This window comes from Protopterus annectens, chromosome 2.part2 (genome assembly GCF_019279795.1).
Source record: "Protopterus annectens isolate FY-2018-M chromosome 2.part2, PAN1.0, whole genome shotgun sequence".
Lineage (NCBI taxonomy): Eukaryota > Metazoa > Chordata > Ceratodontiformes > Protopteridae > Protopterus > Protopterus annectens.
Genome location: NC_056730.1, coordinates 100,970,683 through 100,997,466, shown reverse-complemented (window position 1 = coordinate 100,997,466; position 26,784 = coordinate 100,970,683). Strand labels below are relative to the sequence as shown.

Here is a 26,784-nt window from a genome sequence, read left to right as displayed (position 1 = left end):
TCTGCCTGATCATGTTAAAGTTAAATTACTAGATGCACCTTTACAGCATGATACTTTGTTTGGTGTTAAGGCAGAAGAGGTGTTAAAGAAAATGGAGGACAGAGCTAAATCTTTTTCATCAATTAAAATTCATGCCTCTGCTATTTCGGCTCATTACAATACAGAGCCACCAATTTTTTCTCATCCTTTACTAAAGCAGTACCTCAGAGGAGCCAAAAATTTAAGGCCTCAAAGGAGATTACCAATACCTGCATGGGACCTCAACTATGTCTTGGAAAAGCTCATCCTGCCTCCTTTCGAGCCAGCTGCTACTGCTGATATAAAGTTTTTATCTGGGAAAACAGCTCTGCTCCTAGCAATTACTTCTGCAAGATGAGTTTCAGAGCTACAGGCGCTCATGGCTGTGGAACCTTTTATCATTTTTTTATCCAGACAGGGTGTCTCTGAGGACAAACCCAACATTTATGCCTAACGTGGTGTCCAGTGTGGCTCTTAACCAAACTATTCATCTGCCAACTTTTTATCCAAATCCACATAACAAGGGGGAGAGAATTCTGCATTCTTTGGACGTACACAGACAGCTTAGATTCTACTTAGACAGAACCAAAGCTTTCAGGAAGACAGAACAATTACTAGTGGCATATGCTGCAAGATCACAAGGAAAGGCTATATCAAAGCAGACTATTTCCAAGTGGATAGGTCACTGCATTCGTTTCTGCTATTTACACCATGGCAAACCAGTGCCTAAGGGCATAAGGCCACATTCCACCAGAGCTGCAGCCACTTCAGCAGCCTTTCTCAGGGGAGTACCAACCAGAGACATTTTAGAGGTGGCTACTTGGGTTTCAGTGCACACCTTTACAAAGCATTATCATCTGCCACTCTACTCTAAATCCACGGCAGGCTTTGCCACTGCAGTTCTGCAGGGCCTCATAGCCACTCCTAATGCTGTTTAGCTCCAGCCCCCCAACCATAGCTTTGAGATTCTATCCAAATGTAATGACTGCAACAGTGAAACACGAAGAACCTAGTACAGTTGTGTACACTTACCATAAATGTAGATGTTCGAGTGTATTCATTGTTGCAGTCCAGGTTACCCACCCGCCATCCCCCTTTTTCTCTATGGATCTCATCTTATCTTTCCTTCTCTGATTCATACAACCTATGTGGTGTATTTGCTTATAGATGAAGGTAAAGTTTATATTGGTGCACTTATATATATATATATATATATATATATATATATATATATATATATATATATATAAAGTTTGTCTACCCTTTTAGGGGGCACCTGACATCTGGGGCAAGAAAAACTGAAGAAAATGGCATTGGCTGCTTCTTTTATACCCCTGACGACCTGACGTCAGGGAAGGGGCGACAGCAGCCGACGCAGGACCCAAGACTTTGGAATTCAGGCCGGCTGAGGGCAACTGCCAGCAGGATTACCAAAATGTAATGACTGCAACATTGAATACACTCGAACATCTACATTTATGGTAAGTGTGCACAACTGTACGTTTCCAGTGTTTGTCTTCTTATGAAGAGGAATCAGATTTGCGATCATTCAGTCTTGAGGAGTATTTACTCCTCCCGTGCTTTGTTACGAACGACAGTCAGTGGTATTACCATTACTTCTTCAGTTTTTATGGGTTCTAGGGGTGCATCATATCAGCCTCCATTGCTATAATTACCTTTATAGTTCCTTCAAAACCATTTTTTTGTGGAAGGACTGAGATCAGTGTCCTTGATCCAGGGCACTTCTGCTGACATTATTTGATGTGCCTGCTTTTTCCTCTCTGGTAAATACTGAGGAAAGGTTTTAATTATTACACTCCTTTTCAAACATCCTCTTATGCCTACCATTCATCTATCTAATTTAGTTTTATTGACTGAATTTTTCCAGTCATCAGCTGTTAATTCCCACTAAGAAGTAGTGGGAGGTTGACAACATTGGAATGTTTAGGTTTGGGTGGGTCACTAAACATTAAGGCAAGTTTAATACTGCATAGAAAGGATTCCTAAAATCAACAGGTTAGGAGGCTTTTGGCAATAATGTTTGAGGTTGTGATAGTATTGATGGGGGTGATATGATACAGTGTTCACAAAGTGGTTCTGTGCCATTGTCATACAAGTAGTAAGCATTTTACAACTGTATGAGGATCAGGAGTAAGTAGTACAGACATAGATGTAATGGCGGGGTGCTGCTGGTGACAGAGAATTAAGCAAAGCTCATCAGAGTTTAGACATTGGGAGGAAGGGCAGATTATGCTATACATTTCAACAATCATTTATTTCAACAGTAATACACGCTTAAGTTTTGTTTGTGGGTGCATAGTGATCTGTTTTCATTTAAGTTTTGATTGCTGCACAGTAAAGTATGATGTGTCTTTGCTGGTAGTTTACCTGCCCCTAAAGTGCACTGTGCTTGCTATGACATCTGCTTTGTTATCTCTGCTTGCATAAGGTATGAGCTGCTGGGTTGAGCCACATTTCTTGTTTTGGTATAAATTCACAGCACCTGTTTTTGGCAGCCCTTCTGTTTGTATCACTTATCTGGCTTGTTTTGAGATTAAAGCCTGCAAGAGAATTCAAGGGAAACATTTACATAACATCAGAGATACATTTGCTACTTTGACATATTCCATATTATTGGTCAATTAAAATGCATCATTATGCTAAAGCGATTGCTTTTTAAACCGTGTTTTTGCAAGTTGCACATTGTAATTACTAAAATCTTTGCGTACTGTAATTCTGATGCATGTTGTTTTAATTTCTAGGTTTCTCTGTGGAGCAGTGTGGTCGCATCATCCCAGATTCCTCAGTAATCAAGCTTGGATCTACATTTACAGCTTTTTGCATTCTTAATGAAACTTGTCTCAGTCAGTCAAATATACATATAAATGCAAGTGATATAATATGGAAAAGCAAAAAAAATCAAGTATCAAAAGACCAGTACACAGTGATAAACAGGACTGTGTCTAGTGTTACATTTAATGACACCACCTCATTAAAAAGTCCCCTAACATGCAACAGTCAAGTATATGGAAGGAATGCTGCAATCGATGGAATTGTCATCACTCTGGGATGTAAGTATTTTATTATATAAAAGGTAATGTTTTCTCTTTTTTAATTTCTCCAAGTCTTTTGGGTTTCTAACACCATGATGGAATGGACCCCATTCCTAAATCAAAGTATGATTAAAGTTCATGAAATTAGTATTGTTTCAATCTTTGGAATTAGCAAGACGTGTTCTTCGCAGTAACCACATTGTGTCCTGTAATGGCTCCTTCTGCAATAAGTACAGACTTACATGTATCGGTAACATATCTTAGTACGATTGTAAATTCTTTTTTATAACACCCTTTGCTCCTACTGCTCTTGGAACTGTCTGGGTATCCTTCTTCTACACTGTTCTCATTTCTGCCTGCAGATCCTCATATTTTGTGACTTTGTGTCCCTCTGTACATAAGACAGTGTGGTCACTAGGTGTCGCAGTTTGCGTGATCAATGCTACTTTTCATGGACTACTATATCTGGTTTTCTCTGATCTGTTTTTTGAACTGGTGGTAATGGGTGATCCTGTGTGATATAAACTTCATCACTTTGTTTTTCAGCTACTTCAGTATTATAATGTTTGCACAATCCCCAATGCAACAGTCTTGCCACATTATTATTCCTTTCAGTATAGTCCTTCTGCTGTTTGTATATCACATCCAGCAACAAGAGGTACAACTGTTTCCAGTCCTGTTTTGCAAAACTTACATTTGTCTTTTTCTTCCACATGTTCAGTGGACTTTGTAAACCAACGTGGATGTAGTCTACTATCCTGGGCCGCCAATGTTAACCTTTCTTCTTTTGGTTTACATTCACCTCTCGTTAACTATTCCTGCGTTCGATCCTGATCTACACGAGGTTGTTCCTAGAGTTTTCTATACTTGCAGCTGTATTTATGCATTTTCCACATTTTTGCCTTCTCATCTGATCCTTCACTTTTATATTTTTTTCTTTTGTTTTTGGCACATTCAGTTGCTGCCTTATTTTTGTCTATTTTTGGTTTGATTTCCATTCCTGCTTTACACGGATATGCTTCTGCTAAACTAAGCAGGGAAATTATCTTACATTTAGTCTCCTTTTAAAACTTTCACTACATTTGGGTCTTGTGAGGTCAGCAAATATGTATGCAGTCCTGTGATTGCAGATCTATACTTGTAATCAGTTTGGAGGAGGCCCATACCTCCTTCAAAATGGGGAATATATAATTTTGGTATACATTGATTTTATAAATCATCTGATAAGCATGAAGCATCCTTATTATTTTCCTGCCTAAACAATCCAACACCTTTTGGAACCAGTCAGTCACTCCAAAACTGTAAATTAGGACAGGAAGAACAAATCGATTTATTGCTTGGACTTTGTTCGTAGATGTCAACACTGTTTTCAGTATTAATTTTAGTCTTCTAAAATATTTCTTACTACATTTTATTCACATTTGTTCATGTTTTATTGTTGATCCTTCATCAGTTCCCAAATATTTATACACTCCCTTTTGTTCAAGTTCTTTTATGTCATATTCCTGTCCCAAACTGATGTTTTCTTGTTGCTGCAGTATTCCTGCTTTAAAGGTTGTTTTTGCACATTTATCAAGACCAAATGACCAAATGACATCTGAAATAGTTTTGACCACTTGCAGTTGTTGTTTCAGTTCCTCATGTGATTAACTGTACAGTTTTAAATCATCCATAAAAAGAAGATGAAAAGTCTTTATACTTTGTCGTTTTGTGGGGGCTAAATTGTAGACATAACCTAATCTGTTAAGTAGGCAGCTTAATGAGTTAAGGGCAAGACAAAAGAGCAGTGATGACAAAAAGCCACCATCGAATAGCCCCCCTTTGAATTTTTATACCTAGAGTAATAATTTGTCCTTTGTCATGGCTTACCTACAAAGTGGTTTGCCACTGTTTCATGGCACTGTAATGTAGTCAATCAGTGTAGGGTGTATCTTACACATTTTTAAGCAATCTTTTTTATCCATGAATGTGGGATACTGTCAAATGCTTTTTTGTAGTCTATCCATGTCGTACTTAGATTCTACCCCTTTTTACAGTGTTTCATTATGATTTTATTTAACAACAAATGACCCTTTGTTCCAAATGACTTTCTTTTGTTTTCCCTTTGTTCTTTTGCCATGATTGAGTTTTCTTCTAAGTGACTAAAAACTCTGTCGGCATCAGTTCTAGTGTATAGTTTATACATTGTCGGAAGGCAGGTTATCAGTCTATAGTTTTTAGGATAGCTTGCAGGTTCGCTGTTAAGTAGGAACATTGTTTTTCCTGTTGTTAACCAGGTTGGTGTCTCTGTAGGATCGTAGGAGATTACTAGGCTATTGACCAGGAGGTCATTTTAAGCCTAGCTATTTCATCCCAATGTAATACCATGAAAATGCTAGTCAATACCCAAGATTGCATTTAATGATAACTGACCTGGTCCAGGAGGGTTGTGGGCACTATCCCTGGTGTTCAGGGTGTGCATACAAACAAGTAGTTCTTACTTATGGCACATCTTGGCCTGGGGTTTCCCAATTAGGAGCTTTTCTAAACTTTGTTTGAATCTCTCTGGATGCTACTTCATCCCATTTCATATCCTGTATATTTGAACTTCATATTTTTTCTTTTACTTCTTATATCCATTTAACATCTTTATGTTCCTCAGGATCTTCATAGGTATTTCTCCAAAATGTATCTGTTTCTTCTTTTTTTGGTGGTGTTTCAATTCCTTTTCCCTTATTTCCCAATTCTGTATAAAATTTTTTTGGGTCATCAATAAATTGCTTATTTTATACTTTTCCTTTATATTTACCTGCATTTCTTCTAAGTTTTTTGCCTTTGCTGATATTTTTAGTTTATTATTTGTGGTAGTGCATGGTATATTTTGATCTGTTCTGATACTGCACATTGCTTTTATCTTGTGTATCTTTCTGAGTATTTTTGTTGATCTGTTCCCTCTTCTGTATTCCTCTAACAGGACACTTCTTGTCTTAATTGCTGTATAGTTTTCTTTATTTGATACTGCCATGATGGCATTTGCTTTGTCCCCTTACTTTCCTTTACTGCCCTGTGTTTTTGTGGTAAGCCTTTATCTGTTATTAATTTAGCTGCACAGTAATACATGCTATTTACTTATCAAACTTCCAGTTTTTGGTGTTTTATTTATTTTTTGTAGTCTGTCGGGCCGACTGACAGCGGGACTACCCAATAGTAAGGACTGCAGCAATGTGGATCCTAACATCTTTCTTTCATTGATTGTAGTATGTCTGTCCATCTCTATTAAATCAAGCAACTGTTCTCTTAGATCATTGTCTTCTAAACTGAAGGCACATTTTTTGTTCTCCATTTCCTGCGGGCATTCTTTAGAAAGTTCCACAGCATGTTCCTGTGCCACATTCTCTTCAGTTTCATCCTTTGTCATCCATTGCTCTTTCATATGGGATCTCACTGGCCTGTCACTCTACAACATTGACAGTGTCAGAGTTGCCACAGTTTCCTGTTCCTTCTCTTGCTGTGCAATTCCAAATGAACTTTTGTACTAGTTTCCTGTGTAAGGCTCCAAAGTATGTTCATATGACAGCTGATCAGATGTTTCCCACTCTACTGGTTTTTCCTTAATTTGGAGATCTATTGCTTTACTATCCTGTTGTGGTTTATCAAAATTAGATTTTCTACACTAAAATCCTTAAATCTGCAGGTAATCCATAACCTGAGTTTCTATTTCTTTAATTTTTCCATTACTTATCCTCCTTTCTACTTTTCCTGTTAGTTTTCTTATTTTTTGTATTGTAAAATTTTCCATATCGGGATGCCTTTGCCTGTATTTCTCTTCAAATATCCTTGGTGCTGTTCTTTATTGACTGGTTTTGCTTTCTCTTTTGCATAAATATTGCACCATACTAAATCTCTTTTTCTTTCCCATGTCCATATTTCATCTTCATATGTTTCCTGCTCCTCCTGTTTCTCCTTACTGAAAGTCATAGGTTAGTACAAGGCTAACTTCCCTTGTGGGCTGTTTCAAGCCTAGCCAATTACCTCATGTGAAAGTCAAACCCTGCACCTTGTGTTTGTAGGGCAAATAACTTAACCATTATGCCAACCTCCCACCCTTACTTTGAGACTCGTAGTTCCATCGCGTTGTGATATAACCTGTGTTAGACTTTCTACATTAAATCCTTCACTTTGCAGGTATTCCTCAATTTCAGCTTCTATTTTTTTAACTTCTCTTTTACTAATCTTCTGTTCTACCCTCTTTGTAATCTTATATTTTTCATTGTGAAATTTTCCTTATCTGGATGTCTTTGCTTACATTTCTCTTTGAATATCTTTGGGGCTGTTTTTTTTGTATTGATTAATTTGGCTTTCTCCTTTGCATAAATATTGAACCATATCAGATCTCTCTCTTTCCCATGTTCAGATTTCTTTTTTATTCTTTTTTATACCTTTCAAAAGTCTGTAGATTTTTTTTTTATATTTTCGCACTTCCTCAGTTGCTTCTTTTTCCAAACAGGTCTGTATAATGTTTTTCATAAATCTGTTGTATTAATGAACACAATTTCTTATTTGAAGCTTCTGACAGTTTTTCTTGTGGAAGTATTTTTCTTTCCTCTAATTTCTGTCTTAATCTTTTTGTATATTTTCTGTCTGGAAATTCAGGGCTTCTTGCATAGTAGTACGTAATTTCTTTCTTATCCTCAGCAGTCCACTCTATCGTCTTTGTTTTTGTAATTTTTTGTGGACTGCTACTTCCTTTTGCAACAGGGAGGGGCCACCCTCACTCTCGGCCTGGCCTGTCCCCATTGTAGGAATGTTTCTGTGTCTTGTGGATTCTGCACTGTCATTTATTCCAGTCCTGGCACCAGTGCGCTTACCAGTATTGGGTACTTTTTTATCTTGGGTCTTGTGCACCCAGCTATTTTTATTTTTTAAACTACTTTTGTCCATGATATATGCTGTATAAAATACAGCCTACATTATCAGTGTTGTCTTGGTGAGATTTTGTAAAAAACAGGGTCCACCTCGTGAAGGTACTCACCAAGACTTGAGGATTAACTAAATTCCAGCAATACTAGTCTCCTTTGCTTGCTGACTTATCTTTCCATTTGAACCCCCTATTTTTAATTTCTCCAACTCTTTTGGGTTTCTAATATCATGATGGGAATGGACCCCATTCCTAAGTCAAAGTACGATTAAATTTCATGAAATTAGTAAGCACCTGCAATTTGCCCAGTAATAACTCCTTCTGCAGTTCTTATGGGGTTACATGTATTGGTAGCATATCTAAATATGATTGTAGACTCTTTTTTTATAAGACTCATTGCTCCTACTACTATTGGAACTATCTGGGTATCTTCCACATTGTTCTCGTTTCTGCTCGCATTTCTTGATATTTTATGACTTTGTGTCTCTCTGTACACAGGACACTGTAGCACTGGGTGTGGTGATTTCAGTGATCAATGCTACTTTTGTCTTCTTTTCTTGGATCACTATATCTGGTTTTCTAATATCTATCTTTTTAACTGTTGGCAATGGATGATCCCATGTGATGTAGACTTCATAATTTTCTGTGATACTTTGTGGCTCATGTTTCCAGTGCTTTTCAGCCACTTCAGTACAATAATGTTTGCGCAATCCCCAGTGCAACAGTCTCGCCACATTATTATGCCTTTCAGCATACAGTCCTTCTGCCATTAATATGTCGCAATCAGCAGTGAGGTATGTAACTGTTTCCAATTCTTTTTAACAAAACCTACATTTGTCTGTTTCTCCCACATGTTCAATGGACTTTGTAAACCAGTGTGTATGTAGCCAGCTGTCTTGTGCCACCAATATTAACCTTTCATCTCTTGGTTTGAAATTGCCTCTCCTTAACCATTCCTGCATTCATTCCTGATCAACATGAGGTTCTTCCAGAAGTTTTCAATATTTGCAACTATATTTATGCACTTTCCACATTTCTTGCCTTCTCATCTGGTCCTTCATCTTATATTCTTTCTTTTGTTTTTTTTTTTTTTTTTGGCACATTCAGTTGCTGCCTGGTTTTTATCCAGTTGTGGTTTGATTTCCATTCCAGTTTGACGCCAATATGCTTCTGCTAGCCTAAGCAGGGAAGTCATCTTAGATTTATTCTCCTCGTGTTTCTAAACTTTCACTAGATTTGGGTCTTGTGAGGTCAGCAGATATGTGTGGAGTCCCACAATTGTAGATCTGTACATGTAATCAGTTTCAAGGAGGTCCACCCCTCCTTCGGAATGGGGAATATATAATCTTGGTATGCACTGATTTTTATAAATCATTTGGTGAGCATAAAGCATCCTTCTTGTTTTCCTATCTAATCTATCAAACACGTTTTGGGACCAGTCAGTCACTCTAGAACTGTAAGATAGGACAGGAAGAGCAAGTTGGTGTATAGCTTGGATTTTGTTTCTAGATGTCAATGCTGTTTTCAGGATTAATTTAAGTCTTCTAAAGTACTCCTTACTAAGTTTTATTCACATTTGTTCATGTTTTATTGTTGATCCTTCATCAGTTCCCAAATAGTTATACACTTCCTCTTGCTCAAGTTCTTTTACATCACATTCTTGTCCTAAACTGATGTTTTCTTGGTGCTGCAGTTTTCCTGCTTTAAAGGTTGCTTTTGCACATTTATCAAGACCAAATGACATTTTTATATAATCTGAAAAAGTTTTGACAACTTGCAGTTTTACTTTCAGTTCCTCATCTGATGACCTACACCATTTTTAATCATTGACAAGGAGAAGATGAGAAGTCTTTACACTTTGTTGTTTTCTATGAGACAAATTATAGCCATGGCCTAAGCTGTTAAATAGACAGCTTAATGGGTTAACGGTGAGGCAAAATAGCAGCGGTGACAAAGATTCACCCTGGAATATCCCCCTTTGAATTTTTATCCCTGGAATAATAATTTGTCCTTTATCAAGACTTAATTGCAGAGTGGTCTGCCACTGTTTCATGGTCACTGTAATGTAGTTGGTCAATGTAGGGTGTATCTTACACATTTTTAAGCACTGTTTTATCCATGAATGTGGGATACTATCAAATGCTTTTTTGTAGTCAGTCCATGCTGTACTTAAATTCTTCCCCTTTTTACAATTCTCCACTACGACTTTATTTAACAGCAAATGAACCTTTGTTCAGTATGACTTTCTTTTATTGCCCTTTTGTTCTATTGCCATAATTGAGTTTTCTTCTAAATAACTATAGACTCTGTTGGCTTCAATGCCAGTGTATAGTTTATATGTCGTTGGAAGGCAGGTTATTGGTCTATAATTTTTTGGATAACTTGCAGGTTCATGCTTAAGTAGAAACATTGTTTTTCCTGTTGTTAGCCAGGTTGGTGTCTATTCAGGGTGTGCATATAAATAGTTCTTAATGATGGCTAAATCTTCATGCAAAGATGTTAATACTTTTAACAGAAAGCTAGATACTGCATCTGGGCTTGAGGTTTTACAATTTGAGACTTTTTCTTAACTTTGTTTCAATCTCTCTGGCTGTTACTTCTTCACATTTCGTGTCCTGTACCTTTAAACTTCATATTCTTTCATTTACTTCTTCTACCCATTTAGCATCCGTGTTGTGTCCCACAGGATCTTCATAGATACTTCTCCAAGATTTATCTATTTCTTCTTTTTTGTGGTCTTTTAATTCCTTTTACTTTGTTTCCCAGTTCTCTATAAAACTTTTTTGGGTCATCAGTAAATTGCTTATTTTGTACTTTTCCACCTGTGCTGAGATTTTTAGTTTGTTATTTGGGATAGTGCATGACACAGTGACACCTCTTGTCTTATACCATAAAAAGGCTAAACGAACTCAGACAAAATAAACCGTAACTAAATAAAACAAAATTTCTTGTCTTAGTTGCTTTATAGTTTTCTCTATTCGATACTTCCGTGATGGTATTTGATTTTTCCCCTTTCTCTCCCTCACTGCCCTGTGTTCCTGTGGTAGAACTTTATCAGTTATTAATTTAGCTGGACAGTAATATATCCTGTTTACTTCTCTTATATTGCATGGATCTCTATGGACAGTACTAATTATTGTGTTCATTTATTTTTGTCAAACTTCAGGCTTTTTGGGTTTTATTGACCTTCTGCAGTCTGTTTCTTTCATTGATCTTAATATGTCTATCTCTATTAAATCAAGCAACTCTTCTCTTAGCTCGTTTTCTTCTAAACTGAGGGCACATTTTTTGTTTTCCATTTTTTGAGGCCATTCTGTAGAAAGTTATATTGCATCTTTCTGTGGCATATTCTCTTCAGTTTCATCCTGTGCCATCCGTTGCTCTGATATATGAGAACTTAGTGGCCTATCACTCCTCAACATTAACTGTTTCAGAGTTTCTACAGTTTCCTGTTCCTTCCCTTGCCATCCAGCTTCAAGTGAATGTTTATACTCGTTTCCTCTAAAAGGCTCCAAAATATCTTCATATGGCACCTGACCAATTGCTTCCCATTGTACTGGTTTCCCCTTTATTTGGAGTTCCATTGCTCTATCCTTTTGTGGTGCTTTCTGAATTAGATTTTCTACACTGAATCCTTCACTTTGGAGGTACTCCATAACCTCAGTTGCTATTTCTTTAACTCCTCCATTTCTGATCTCCTTTTCTACTTTTCCTCTTTGTCTTATTTTTTGTATTGTAAAGTTTTCCATGTCCTAATTCCTTTGTCTGTATTTCTCTTCAAATACCTGTGGTGCTGTTCTTTTTGTATTGATTAGTTTTGCTTTCCCTTTGCATAGATATTACACCATGTTAACTTTCTTTTTCTTTCCCATGTCCATATTTCTTCACACATCTCCTGATCTTCCTGTTTCTCCTTACTTTGGGGACTCGTTCCATCGTGCTGTGATGTAACCTGTGTTAGACCTTCTACATCAAATCTTCGCAGGCACTCCATAACTTCCAACTTCTATTTTTTTTTTTTACTTCTGCTTTACTAATCTGCTTTTCTATATTCCCTCTTTGTGATATTTGTTTATTGCGAAATTTTCCATGTCTGGGTGCCTTTGCCTGTATTTCTCTTTGAATATCTTTGGGACTGCCATTTTTATATTGATTAATCTGGCTTTTGCCTTTGCATAAATAGTGCACCATATCAAATCTCTTTTTTCTTTCCCATATCCATATATTTTTTTTACTTTTCAAAAATGTCTAGGTTTTGTTGTTTATATTTTTACACTTCCTCACATGCTTCTTTTTCCAAACAGATCAAAGTTTCTAGGTCTACATACTGTTTTTCAGAAATCTGTTTTATTAATTACCACAAGTTTTTATTTGAAGCTTCTTACAGTTTTTATTGTGGAGGTATTTTTCTTTCCCCTAATTTATCTCTTAATCTTTTTTTATAGCTTGTGTCTGGAAATTCTGGGCTTTTTTATCCTCAGTAGTCACTCCTGTCGTCTTTATGGCTCTTCTTTGGCCTATCAGTTTTTGTAATTTTTGTGGACTGCTACTTCCTTCCACAACGGGGGGGGGGGCATGGTGGGCATCCTTCCCTTGGGCCTGGCCTGGCCCCATTATTGGAATGTTTCCGTATTTTGAGGATTCTACACTATTTTTTCCAGCCCTGGCACCAGTGCGCCTACCAGGATTGGGCACTTTTTTTGTCCTGGGTCTTGTGCACCCAGCTATCTTTTTAACTTTTTGACCTACTTGTCACCTTGGTGAAGTTTAGTAAAAAAAGAAAAAAAAAAGGTCTACCTCATGAAGGTACTCACCAAGACTTGAGGATGAAGTCAGTTTCAACACTACTACTCTCCTTTGCTTGTTGACTTGCTTGACACTACAAAGATGTTTTTTCTGATGATATGTAAGGTTACCTGTTATTCAGGGGACACTTAACTGGGATCTTTACTTTTTACTGAGAAAGTTATTTTGGTCTTCATTTGAACCAGGTATTCTGGCTGGTTTGAATTCATCTTTTTGGTAGATTAACTGATCTATTCCTCTGATGTCTGCAAGAGATTATCTGGGTTGCAACTCTTCATGGTGGGTTAACCCTTTTGGTTTTCTTTGCTTATAGGGTTATCTGTAAAATAAATAAATAAATAAATAACCCCCATATATGTGCTTACTACTTGCAGAGTGTACCTTGAATCTAGCTGTCTCTCTCATTTCTATTAAATTCTGAATGACTGGGAGAACTCTCTATACTCTGGTCATGCTTTTGCAATGCTGGTGTTATCTTGTCAGTACTAAGGACTTCAAGAAAGTTATAAAGCTATGGAATTTCTACTGTGAGACTGGAGAAGGACAACCTGTGTCAATTCAGACAGTTGCAGTTGATTTCTTATTATTCCCACTATGGTAAAACATTTTTTGGCAGAATTGAAGTGCATTCTAATAGATATTTGTTTTCTTTGATGGCATACTGGAAAAGGGGTGGACAGTAGAAGCATTCTAGAAGCAACTACATATTCTGTGTTCATACTTTTACAATGCATTATAAACTAGGACTGTTTTGATAGGACCATTCTCCAGGGGCTCCTCGGTCCACATCCTTAATCCTCCCAGGTTGAATATGCTTTGGTAATCAACCCAAATAACCAAAGGCTACTGCAGCAGTGAGAGTGATAAACATAGCACAGATGTGTAAGTTGCACTTACCATAGCAGTAGATGTTTGAATTCCTCACTGTTCCAGTAGCTGCAGCCACCCTCTATCTCCTATTTTTGTGTATGTATTTTTTTTGGCTGGGATATGCCTGTGGATTCAGTAAACTCCGTGTTGGCTGCACGCAAAGCCTACACAGAGTTTGTGTTCATAGAGTGAGCAGCAGTGCTAATCACATATTCATGTAGCTCATTTTGGTTACATGAATATGAGCAAGATTTCATGGTCAGCAGCAGTGTTGCCAGACAGGAAACCATGCAGAGCAGCATGAGCACAGAAAGAAGAAGTATTCAAGTTTGCTTACAGGCAAACCTGCTCAGCGAGATCATGTGGACACTCACAATGACTGCCAGGGTTGAAAATGCTGCAGTAATAGCAGTAATAACACAGTAAAAAAAGTTTAATGACTGCAGTGTGCACTAAAGAATTTATTTGCAAGACAAAATAATGGAAGGAGAGGTTAAATGGCAAGGTCAACTGCAAGGAAAGAAACACTGGGCGAGGAAAGTGTGCTAATGAAAATGTGCACAGACATGAATGATAAGAATGAATAAAGAGGAAGAGGGCATGGAAAATATGGAAATGTCCCCAAGGTAGGATATGTCAGTGTGTGTACACTTCCAAGACAAGTCAGTAGTGTAACATTATACACATATGTAGATAGAGTTGTACATACTGCTATTTACACCTTCTGAGCATGTATATTATGGTATAAAAACACATCTTAGCATATATGTGATGGTCAGACAAGGTTACACGTTGGTGGAGGTGAATGGTTGTGATATAAACAGCAATGACATGCTCACTGGAGAGGACACTTAGCAAGGACGGTATATATAGTAGGGGGTATGTGCTTACTTTGAAGATCTGCAAAATGACTTGCTTGAATATGACTGACATGTCACCATAGTTCTCAACCAATCAGGGACACATAGCAACAGACTCCTGGACAAATGTAGAAAGAAACTGGCACAGTCATGGACACTTTTAAAATATTATGACCATTTACCTGTGACATTGACAGAACGTGTGATTGTAACTTATTATATGGTCTGCAGTAACAAATGTATAAAAATGGGAATTCACCACCCCTTTCTCAAAAGTGACCAGGTTTTGGAGGGGTTAAGAGACACAGTATTAAACCTGGAGTTCAGGTCAGGGGCAGTCCTGGTGAGCTGAGAGGTTTGCATGACACGTAAGCCACAAGCCCCCCCCCCCACCCCCTGCAAAAAATCAAACCCATGCCATCTATGTTGTCACTGAGCTGTGCATTTACTAGGTGCAACACAGAAAGACGCATCACACATTCATTTAATGGAACACCTTGAAGGGAAGTCTTTACTGTCAAATCCTAATGGGTATGCATCCCAGAGCATAGTTCTATATGACCTACCAGATGTGGGATCTCACTGTGCTAAATGTGATACACGTGAGTAAAGCATCCCCACCTGACATAGGTTTTGCCATACAGATAGCAACACATACAAATACCACAATATTATGAGTGGATTCCCTACACACAGCTAGGTATTTCATGCATCTGCCACATGTAATAGCAATAGATATTGTCTGAAGCATCTGCAACTGATGTGTGAATTAAGAAGTGATCCATAATAATGAATGTTACACCAGTATGTGAGACTAATGGCAATGCATCAGCTATGCCCACGTGCACAGAAATTACAGCAGTGCAAAGTCAAGTGTCAGTGAGTGAGGAAGCTGTCACTGTAATGTTGTACTCATACCAAACAATACGCAGAACACACTCTGTAAGTACATCTCAATACGTGCCACACGATCATTGTCCCCTTGACATTGTCAGTGAAAATGTTATACTGCCATGAAATACTAACACATATCTATATGCAAACTATCAAGTGGTAATACTGATGTGATGTAGTAGTACATCCATGATGCAGTATAGTCACACTAGAGCTGTACCTATGCTACAGTTGGAATACAAGCTGTGCATCACCTCCAGATAAAACCTTGAGCATGAATTACATGCGACACATTGGAACTGCTAACACAGTCATACAACTCTACCTATTTCATGTCATTACATCAGTTGTATATTGTATGTGTATATGTTTATCAGTGGAAATGTGTGGGTGAGGCCCCTGACATCATATATGGACACATTTCAACTGAGGTGGATACAGTTCATGCAGAACAATCAATAACACAGATGTTGACAGTCGCACAATGCTGCTGTGGAACACCTGCATAACCCTTGTGAATAACAACACACTAATGCATACATTGAATTCGCCAAGGTTGGAAGCAAATCTCAAAATGTCATATGTTTGTGTATATAACAGCCTTACAACATTTTGATGAACCTAGGAGTATGTGCCAATGTAATCACTATGACAGAATATTGTTGTGTGTTGGATAACATTTCCAGATGCTAGGTATGCACATGCAAACCTGTGTCATACTGTAGCTGTCACTGGAATGGTTGAAAGAGAACCGTGTAGAATGTGGATATACACCACTGTCCGAACGTATGCCTTAGTAAGGCAACAATATACATAGCATCATCCTATGTCTCCAGTCCTCAGGAGGCATATTACTACAGCTGTAATGGAAGAAACATGTAACCAAAATGGCAGCAGCAGGTATCAGTAGAGTAGCTCAAATCCCAGATTGGAATACACTGTTGTAGGACAACAGTACATCCACATCTTAACATAGCACACATGGGTGAGAACAATATCGATGTATGCAATGTCCATAGGGTTTTAGGAGATTGCTGGGCTAACTGCCAAGACTCCATGCAAACCTAGCCATTATTATCCCATTTAACCCAAATCAGTATCTCTAGGTGAGGGGAGATAGTAGGGCTATGGTGTGTATGTGTTTGATTTTATTACAGACTGCCTCTGTCCATATGGGACATAGGCACTACTGTATGATTTAATTAGCAAAAACTCATCCAGTGGTCTAGAGATGGCTTGTAGAGGGTCATGGAGGGTCTGTGTTTCACGATTTGTATGTGATGACATCCTCAGTGTTCTGCAGAAAGAATATGTGGACAGAGGGGAAAAAGGGGATGTTGGATTCAGGGCGCTATGTAAAAGGTTCTCCCGAGTGGGAGTCAAATGAGAACAGATTCAAAACATCATACAGTGACCGTGCTAGACCATCATCATCACACACACACACACACACACACACACACACACACACACACACACACACACACACACACACACACCAGTTGACTGAGGTCAGATTCAGACACCATACCTAACTAGGTATACAAGCTGGATTCCATACAATGAAAGATTAGTGCCAGCTCAAAAGTCTAAGTTACACTTTGTTAGAGTGCACTTTATAGAGGGTGACACCATCAGTGTATGCTGAGATCTTGGAAAGAATATCTGGTATAGCTGTGCACTCGCATCCCAGTGTAAAATTGTCTCTAGACTGATACTTTAAGGAAGAGAGAGAGACACACACATGTAAGTTGACTGCTGTGATATTAGAGTGGGAGGTTGGTATAATGATTAAGGTGTTTATCTTACAAACACAAGATGCAGGGTTTGATTCTCACATGGGATAATTGGCTAGGCTGAAAATGGCCTACAAGGTCAGTTAGCCTAGTACTAATCTATAAACCCCTACCTATCTAGTTACACAAGCTAGAGAGCACTGTACTTAACACTAGTGCCACCGCAGAAGTCTGACTTGACAGTGTTAGAGTGCACTTTATGGAGGATGACATTATCAATGTATGCTGAGAAGAGGATTTTAGGAGGGCTGTTTAAAATTGCTGTGGAGTCATGTAGCAGTGTAAAAGTACCTCCTGAATGCTACTTGAGTGAGGGCAGCAGGAACTGAACTTGTGCTCATTTGACTACGCACCCACAAACTCAGACAGAGTAACACACACACACACACACACACACGTTTACTGCTGTGAGATTAGAACCATTACCTGTCTAGTTACACAATCTAGAGAATACAGTATTTAACACTAGCACCACCGTAGAAGTTTGACTTTAACACTGTCAGAGTGCACTTTATAGAGGATGACATCATCATAATGTTGCAGGTAACGCATGCTATTAAGAGACTTGAGTGCAAAGTCAGGATTTGTGATATGATTGTGTGAGTGCAGTTTGTAAAAGTACTTAAAAATACATCCTGGCAACCCAGGTCAGATAAGCTGTCATGAATGCATATTGCAGAATTGAGACATACATGTACCTGTTTTCAGGATGTTGTATAGATGACACACACACACACACACACTTGGGAGACACCATTAGTGCAATGATGGAGTTATGTGTCTTCATATTTGGACAGTGGTATGTCCACATTAGTACAATTTACTGACAGTATCAATGGGTGGGATATGCGTTATGCATGACCAATGTCCACTGTCACTATAAACCTATACCAAATGTAAAAAATGCAGTTAGCCTATGTAAATCTGGAGTCTGTTTGACAATGGCCCAAGTACTGATATATAATTTGCAAGTGCATTGCTGCAGGGTACATATGAATATCGGAAAGGAAGTGTTCAGTCAAGTAGACATGTCACTGCTCTTCTTTTGTGTTTATGAATGCATTTCCATAATTTGGATGATTACAGCCCAGAAACCAGAGTTAGATATGTTGTACACTTCTTTACAAAGTGCATTGCCGAGAGGCTGATTTGCGTGGATGATGGCAAAGTATTAGCTCATGCGTGATTCGAATTTCAGGAATTCAGCTTGGGCTTTTGAAGTACCAGTATCCACTGGTGTTCATTCCTAAACTGTACACAAATAGGGCCTTACAGTAACCTGTTTGGGCTTAACTGCAAAATACTCCTGTTTGTTGTTAATGTTTCATGTGTCAGGCTTGCAAGATACGTTATGGGAGAAATTGCTGGCAACTAGTATGATATACATGCTGTAAACTGTCTTTGAAATGTCGTGGCCAAAATTTTATTACATAAATAACTGTTGGCCTTGCTTTTCCCGTTTGCATGATGTTAAGTGCTGAGCAAACACAGTTTTCTGCTTAAGGAAAACAGTGAAAATTTTAATTTAGTACTCCTTCCTTTGCACAAGGATCAGCGGTGATGTGTGGCTGTCAGCACTCTGGACAGTACTGAGTGTTAAAAATACACCTGCCTAGCTTTCTCTGTGGCACAGGGTGTAAAAGTAATGAGCTTCTGCTCAGAGCACAAGTGAGCCAGGGTTCAAGTCCATATGATTCTGTTTTTTTACAAATGGTGTCAGGATGTCATTAGCTATGTAAATGTAACCAGGACTGCAAATGTGACTATCAATGACTGCACTAAAATATGCATCTTCCCCAAATTGTATCATAAACGCCTACCTCAATACAGTTCTACAACTAGTAGCTGTTTTGCAAGTCTCACTGCAAATCACAAGTTAATTGTGTGTACTACTTGCTACAAATGGCAGGGGCTGGTACATCTTCTGAAATGATTAATATGACTCAGCACATATGCAAACTGTTTGTGTGGGGCCTGATATCCTGAAAAGTGTGTACAGTATGCTTCTTCACAGTAAGGACAGTTTCTCCATCATATTAGATGAATATTTTATCCATCATCCTGTTAAAAATGCTGTAGTATATTCTGATGAGACAGAAAAGGTGATGACAGACAGAAGGTTGTAGAGGATGTAAGAGGCATTGTCGCACATTCATGAACATTCTGATGGTATGTTGGTATGACGTATCTTTCTCAGTCAGAATATGTCCTGCTCTGTAGCATGAATTGCATGAGATGAAGATAGAGGAGATATAGAGTAACAGTAATTAATACATCTATATACATCTGCTTGAAGAAAATGTGGGACAGCTGAAATATAATGGGGAAACTGCTTTTTGACAGTTATGTCAGTTGTGGCCCACCTTACAGTTTACTTGATAGGCAGGTATGTCATACTTATGTAGGACAAGGGGTAGACAGATGGCTAAGCAACAGATACACAGTCCTTAAGAGCATTTCCTGCTGCTGGGTTATAAGCCATGACAAGATGCAGGAGTATGTACATCTGATCATCACTTGAACATGACACAGAGGGAATCCTACAGGAGATTTCGAAAAATTGCACGCAACAGGAGCACTGATAACCTATTGAATCAAGGTAACATGTTGGTATTATCCATCAGCAGAGTCATGAGAGTATGCAGAAAACTTGAGATGACATTTACATCCCTCAGTCTAATAGATAACACATACGTAAAGAGGGCTGGGAGAAAAGGGGTGAATACAAGTAGAGATAGACATACACATAACAATGTTTGGCATAATGGCATAATGGAACATTCATGGACATGTTTTGCTGTGTTCTCGTTATTGACCTGCCATGCTCTGTAGCATAAAGTGACTGATATGGGGTAAAGAAGGGTTAGGAGAGAGATAACAGGCTTATGACAAGCAGAACAAGGTTGGATAAATATCTCATAGTTGTGGGGATGGATGTCACTTTAAATACTCTTTTTTGGCAAGTACATCTCCATGAGCACTCATAACTGTGGTAAATGTTAAGATGTGTACGATTAAACATATCATAGACGTCTAAGATCACACTAAGAAATGATGTGATATGCATCTGGAATTGAACCCTTGATCTTCTTGTTCTTCTTTCGACTTTTCCCGGTTAGGGGTCGCCACAGTGGAACAACGGTCCATAGAGCGATTGGCAGTGAAGTTTTACAGTGTTGAGTTGCCAGCCAGGTGCCCAACATTCCACAGAAGGAACACACATGCACACCCTCACACCTAAGGCCAATTTAGTGTGCCCACACATACAGCATGTCTTTGGGATATGGGAGGAAACCTGAGCACCTGGAAGAAACCCATGTGACTGCAGGGAGGACATGCAGACTCCTCACAGAAGGCACCCCAGCTAAGAATTGAACTGGAGAACCTTTTGCTGTGAGGTGGCAAAGCTAACCACTGCACCACCATGGCTGCCCATCTGGAATTGAACCCTTGATGCTGTGAGCAAAAACAATCGTCAGTCAAGTGATTTATGCCAACACTTCACATAGGAAGTGGCACTTTACTGCATCTAGCAGTCTAAGAACTGTCAGAATTGTATTTATTTTTTTTATTTAACATTTTGTTGACCGGGAAAGTCCAACTAGGTTCCACAGATCCTGTTTTCAGCAAAGGCCCGGGGAGAAATGCTCCATAAGCATTTCTTTAGAATGTGGGAGGAAACCGCAGTACCCGGAGGAAACCCACACAAACGCAGGGAGAACATGCAAACTTCACACAGAAGGCACCCCAGCAGAGAATCGAACAGGAGAACCTCTTGCTGTGAGGTGACAGTGTTAACCACTGCACCAAACTGTTTTAAAGTAGTGCCTTTACTGTGCTTTAAATCTGTGATTCTCTAGTGCAGAGAACTTAAGCAGTATTACATGGAGATAACTGGATTAGTGTGGCTGATGGCAAAAACCTCACCAGGTTTTGCCATAGGACATGAACACCCATTCACCGCTGCTCAGCATTAGTGCACGATGCCAAATTCTGCACAAATGCAGTGGATAGAAAGCGAAGACATTTTTTTATGGGCCATTTATGGCCATGTGTGTTGTGTGTTCTATTTTCTGACCAGATTAAACACATGAAAATGGGGTTAATAAAAAAATGGTGTAGTAAGCAGAGGGAAGAACAAAGGGGAAGCAATACAGGCATTTGCAGGAGAGTATTGGAAGAGAACCATAGATATCTACCTCTTCACCACTGTAATGTACACAGGCAGACAAAATTTGATGAATTTGGACTGTTACCACAACATGGATGGGTGACAACAATGCAATGATGTTGTATAGTCAGTTGGACCAAATCAAGTGTGTCAAGAAGAGACATATGCAAAGTAGAGTGCTATGTATGGGATTTTTTTTTTTTTTTTTTTGGGACGGGTGCCCATTTTTTTTTTCTTCAAAAAGAGAGGAATGTTGAAGAGGGGACCTAGGAATGTGAGGGTTAGATGGGTAGGGTAGATGAGGAAGCAGGTGCAGGCAAACTGGACATACAAGACAGACGGTGATGGACACAAAAGGTTTCAGGACTGGGGACACCATGATTGGGAATAGGTAGGGGACATCAGAAGCACATGCCTGTCAAGTGTCGGAACAATGTAAATCTTGTCTTCACCCTCAGAACTCTTGAGACTGCTTGACATGGGAGTCTTTTTCGATTATTAGGAGTATCTTCTCCACTCGGCTGATCTGGGCACCAAGGCCACTCTCTGTCAGGTCTTGCACCATCCCTGGCAGCTCCTGGTGTGTGACATAGTCACTGCCTCCACCAGTACTCCCGAAGTATACCAGGGCACCACCAGTCATGGCACTGTTACCTGACAAGGATGGACCAGGAAGAGGCGGGGTCCATAACAGTTGGCCCACCTTCCTATGCTGAAATGCATCTGTTTTGCTGGCAGAAAGGTATGACATCAGAATGGTGTAATTCCAGGTAACCCTCCCCAAAAAAGTGAGCTAAGGTGTAGGGTGAGACAAAAAAGAAAACAGATTAGAACCATGAAATGTCACGTTATTTTTTTATTACAGTAAATAGCCATTTATCATTATTGTAACTACAGAGCTTTTGAATTGTTACAAGTAATCCTTGGAATATGCACATATTCCATAGATGCTTTCAAAGATACTACAGAGTAAGTATGGCATTAAAGCCAATATTGCTGCATTTCAAGTGTAAAAATAATACTTGTTGAATGTGCATCTATAGGCTAGCTGTGGGTATTGAACCCACATAGTCTGAGTACACAACTACACTTGCCTAATACAATCACCAACAGCTACAGGAGAAAGCATCTTTGCTTGCTGTTACAGTTAAGGTATGCATGCTGAAGTTGCAACTTATTTATGGAATCACAATAATTACTATATTCAAGTTCAGTTGTACTGCAGACATACCCCTTTGTGTCTCTGAGTCTCGCCAATATTTTGGCATGTGCCTCCCTATTCACCACAATTTCCTGTGCAGTTGCAAAATAGAGACTGAGACAAGAAGAGACATGAAAGCATTATGCATACCAGTGTTGGCTATCTGTACCATTCTGTATCATTTCAGTTTGTTTGATCTGTATACTTACACAACTGGGGGGTATTAGCAGTTCTAAACTCATCCAGCCACTGGTCAAGTTGTGCCTGCTTGCACCTCCTAAGGTCACTGTAGTGGTGCCTACACTTGTATTCCAGTTGTACTGGGACAGCCTTTGCTAGACTGTTCTAAGCCTCAACCGTGTACTAAGATCCAGTATAGTCTCCCTGCAGCACCCTCCAGTTGTAGCGCTTGAAGAGGAGTGTAATAAAGATTTTGGACTCCTCCACAACCCATCTCTGTGCCCTGCATTTGCCACCATCATCCCCATTGCCTGCCATGTCTGCAGAGTTCCTCCAACAACAATAGCAGTGGTTTGCCGCCAAATTGTGATCTTGCATTTTAAGACCAGTGTGCAAACACACACAACCATGCCAACTGCATATGTGCAATGGTAAGCAAAGAAAGACATTGCCAAACCAAGAGGAAGGGAGTTTATGAAACAGCAATGATGATGTAAAACTTGGCAGTAATGTTTATCATGTGTGATGCTGTACTTGGTCACACTTTGTCCAGTGGTCAATACTGAAATGCTCAATGGCTTGATTTTGGAGGGATCGGTGGGATGACATGGCACATATTTTGTTGGTACTTACTGTTAAAGGTTAATTTTACAAGGTGGTATTCAAACCTATGTAAAAGAGAATGCATAAATTTCCACAGAGGTGATAGAAGAAGTATTTGTCAACCATGGTCATTAGAGATATACATCTTAGCATGACCGGTGCTGTAATTCATTTAGGCCTATATGTGTGTGACTTTAAAAGGTCCTGGCTCATGCATTCTCTGCTGCGATGGAGGACTAATGTCTGACAATATATTAAAAATGGATGGACTTGCATGACTTTAGTAATAGAGTTTGGAGTTATGATACATACCTGACAATACATTCTGTTTTACAGTTATAATTGAGTTATGGGAGGGGTCTAGATGATTGTCAGTAAACTATTGTGTCCATCAAAGCTATGCAGCTACATTTTTATTACATAATCATCATCATGCTAAATCAGTTGCACATATAATCAACTGGGGTTCATATGTCAGTCATTAATGAGCTTTGATACCTACAAAAGTATGTGTATGCAAGCAGTAATATATTTCTGTCAGTCAACCTAATATACATAGCTGTTAATATGTAGTATTACCTTTATACTTAAAGTTTTTGGAACAATGACAGTGTGGCATCCTTACTAAAATGCAGAGTCTGCTGGATCTGATCTCTGGCTCACCTATATTCTGATCATGTACTCACTACACTTATACCTGGTGCCACAGGGAAAGCTATGCAGCATGTGCATTTTCTCCACTCAGTACTGTCCAAAGTGCATAGAACAGAAACGGCTGACAGCTAGATTTGACAAAATAAATGAGTATATGTGAATAATACTGTCAGCATTCTCATGACACATCATTAGTTGTGTTACACTTATGACTCGTAGAGGTGCTAGCAGTTCTTCCAAAAGGTGCAATCACTGCAATTTGAACTGCTTACAGCTGTTGAATGCCGTTGAGCCTGTTTGCACTCATAAAGGTTCTGTAAATTACATTTTTTTACCTTTTTTCTTAAGCAGTGAACTATGTTTGCACTGTGCCATGTGTCACATAAGTAGTAAAGGCAAAAATATAAGTAAAATAACATAAAATAAAAAAAAAGATAAAAATAGGGAAACAGATTAAACAATTAGACAAATTTGGATTTGAACCACCAGACTATTGCTCTTACACAACACGGTTATATTGAGATATCTTTATCACACACACAGCTTTGCAGTAGCAATCAAATAATGTCCATACAAGCAAATCACATTTCATATTCAGTATTAAACAGTTCACACAGTTGGACATTCCATACTTAGTGGAATGAATGATCACAAGATATTTATAGTGTGTTTGCAAAACTGTAGCTGTGTCTTCTCTTTGTATTCTGGGAATTCTTCCCTTATCTCTGCTTTTCTATTAGACATGCAATCTCTAGTGCATATCCTCTCATTTTTCTTTCAAAGTGTAATACAAATACATGACAGTGAGCAACATTTTTCAGCAAAGGCAGGAGACTGTGCTATTATGCCAAAGAAGTATAGATGTGGAGTGTTTGGTTTTATTTAAAAGCTCACTGCAGTTGGTTCCACACTTTGTAACTGTATCCTCACTGACACGCCCACGTCAGGGTAAAGTGTCTGTGAATTACAGTAAATTGTCTGTGAATTACTGTGTTTTGCTTCATTCAGACTAATCATTCACAGTTCCAAGCCATTAGCACCTAACATGGTGTAGAGGCTACACTCTGTTTTACATGTGCTACACAAAATCAAGTTAAGTGTGAAGATAGGTGAAGGATGCCAGCCTAGCTAGATAGAATTTGTAGATAATTCTGTCATTTGTAAATATTAACATAAGCCACAGGCTTGTTCTCTTAAACAGAAGAAAATGTGGAACTGCAAGAATGTAACAACAGTGCCCTCTGCTGTAGGAAAGCTGATAAGCCAAGCATTGTATAACTGTTTTTGATCTCAGGGTTCGGAGGCAAAATCTTTAGATGAAGGAATTCTGCCTGTTGTTTTGAGACCAGAGTTAATAGCTAGAATTTACATGTATAATTTATTTTATTGCTCTGGCTTCCTGACCAGCTGCAAGGTCAAAAGGGCTATTAACCTTTGAGTTTCTGTTAGCCTGGGAAAACAGAAAATTGTTAAGAATGATGTAATGTGAAACAGCACTGTGTTATACATTTAAAGAGAGAGATCAGAGAGCATTTTGCATTTTGTCTTCAGAACATCCAACATCACCAGCACTCTCTTGCTCTAGATGTAAGTTTATTTTAGAACTGTGTTTTCTTTTAGATATAGCCAGGACATGGGAAGATTAGATTAGCTTTTTTTCTGTATTGATGGCAGGACTTTTCTACTGTATTAAATATTTCTCTGTGATCTCTGAACTCCTGACTAGCACTGTGTAGTAAGAAGTATTGTCTTGTGTTTTTATTATTTATTAAATATTTTTAAACCTTTCAGATGTGGCTGTTTTGTGTAGAGATAATTTAAGCTCTAGAGTACATTGCATGTCTATAATGATACTGTCCAGGTCACTCCAAATAAGCTTTGACTGTTCAGTTGCACTTAGCATTTGGATAATAATATTGCACAGTAATAATTGGACACCCTTTGTTAAGGGCCTTTTTAGCAGCTGATATTAGTGGGCGGTGGCAGCTGGTACCTTTTAGACTGGGCAGAAAGGGGGCACAGCTGGAGAGTCTGTGCCAGCCTTCCCCAGGAGTGTCTGGGTGTTTGTATATAACTCATATTTCAAAGTGTGTGTGTCAGCTGCTTGGGCAGAGACACAAAGCACTGGTTGGACAGAGAATATCTTATGAGAAATTAATGACCCCTAAAACAAGAGGGGGACTTGAGCTACCAAACTTTGAAGCATATTATTTGATTGTAAACGCTAATAAAATTTTAAGAATTGCTAATTATGATGTAACGAATACAAAATGGATACCAACTTGGGTGGTCTTGAATCATAAGCATATTTTGGATAGGAAAATAAATCCTAAAGCATTGCCCTTTATGGACAAAATTAGTCTGATAAAATATGGGGTCATGGACCACATAATAACCTGTGTCTCATCTTTGCAAACTTTATTTCAGTCCGTAGATTTATTGCAATATATGATGGTTCTTCAACCTTTCCACAGGAATCCTAATTTTAAACTAAATAATCAGCTGATCGATCTCAGCAAATTTCCATTAATACTTAATCTGACTCTATTTGATGTTTTTAATAAACTTGACTTATCGGCTTTACAAATTAGACAGGAAATAAATCTACCTAGAAGTTACATTGTTATAATGAGACAAGTTAAAGAACTTGCCTTGAGCTACTTTAGGAACTTTAAACCTGCAGCCGGATTTGTGGATAAGTGCTCTGAATTGTGGCAAGCTATCCAACAAGACACTAAATTTATAGCAACTGCATATAAATTAATTAAGGATTTGAAATTT

General features: G+C 38.6%; 1 protein-coding gene across 5 annotated transcripts in view; it reads left to right on the top strand.

Annotated features, from left to right (window-relative positions):
- Positions 1–26,784, top strand: part of IL6ST (interleukin 6 cytokine family signal transducer) — a 2,713,809-nt gene that overhangs the window by 1,039,319 nt on the left and 1,647,706 nt on the right. For all 5 annotated transcript variants that reach the window (XM_044063784.1, XM_044063780.1, XM_044063781.1 and 2 more), the window contains one exon: positions 2,781–3,089. In XM_044063784.1, coding sequence (XP_043919719.1) covers positions 2,781–3,089 — 309 coding nt within the window. The remainder of the gene's footprint in view (positions 1–2,780; positions 3,090–26,784) is intronic.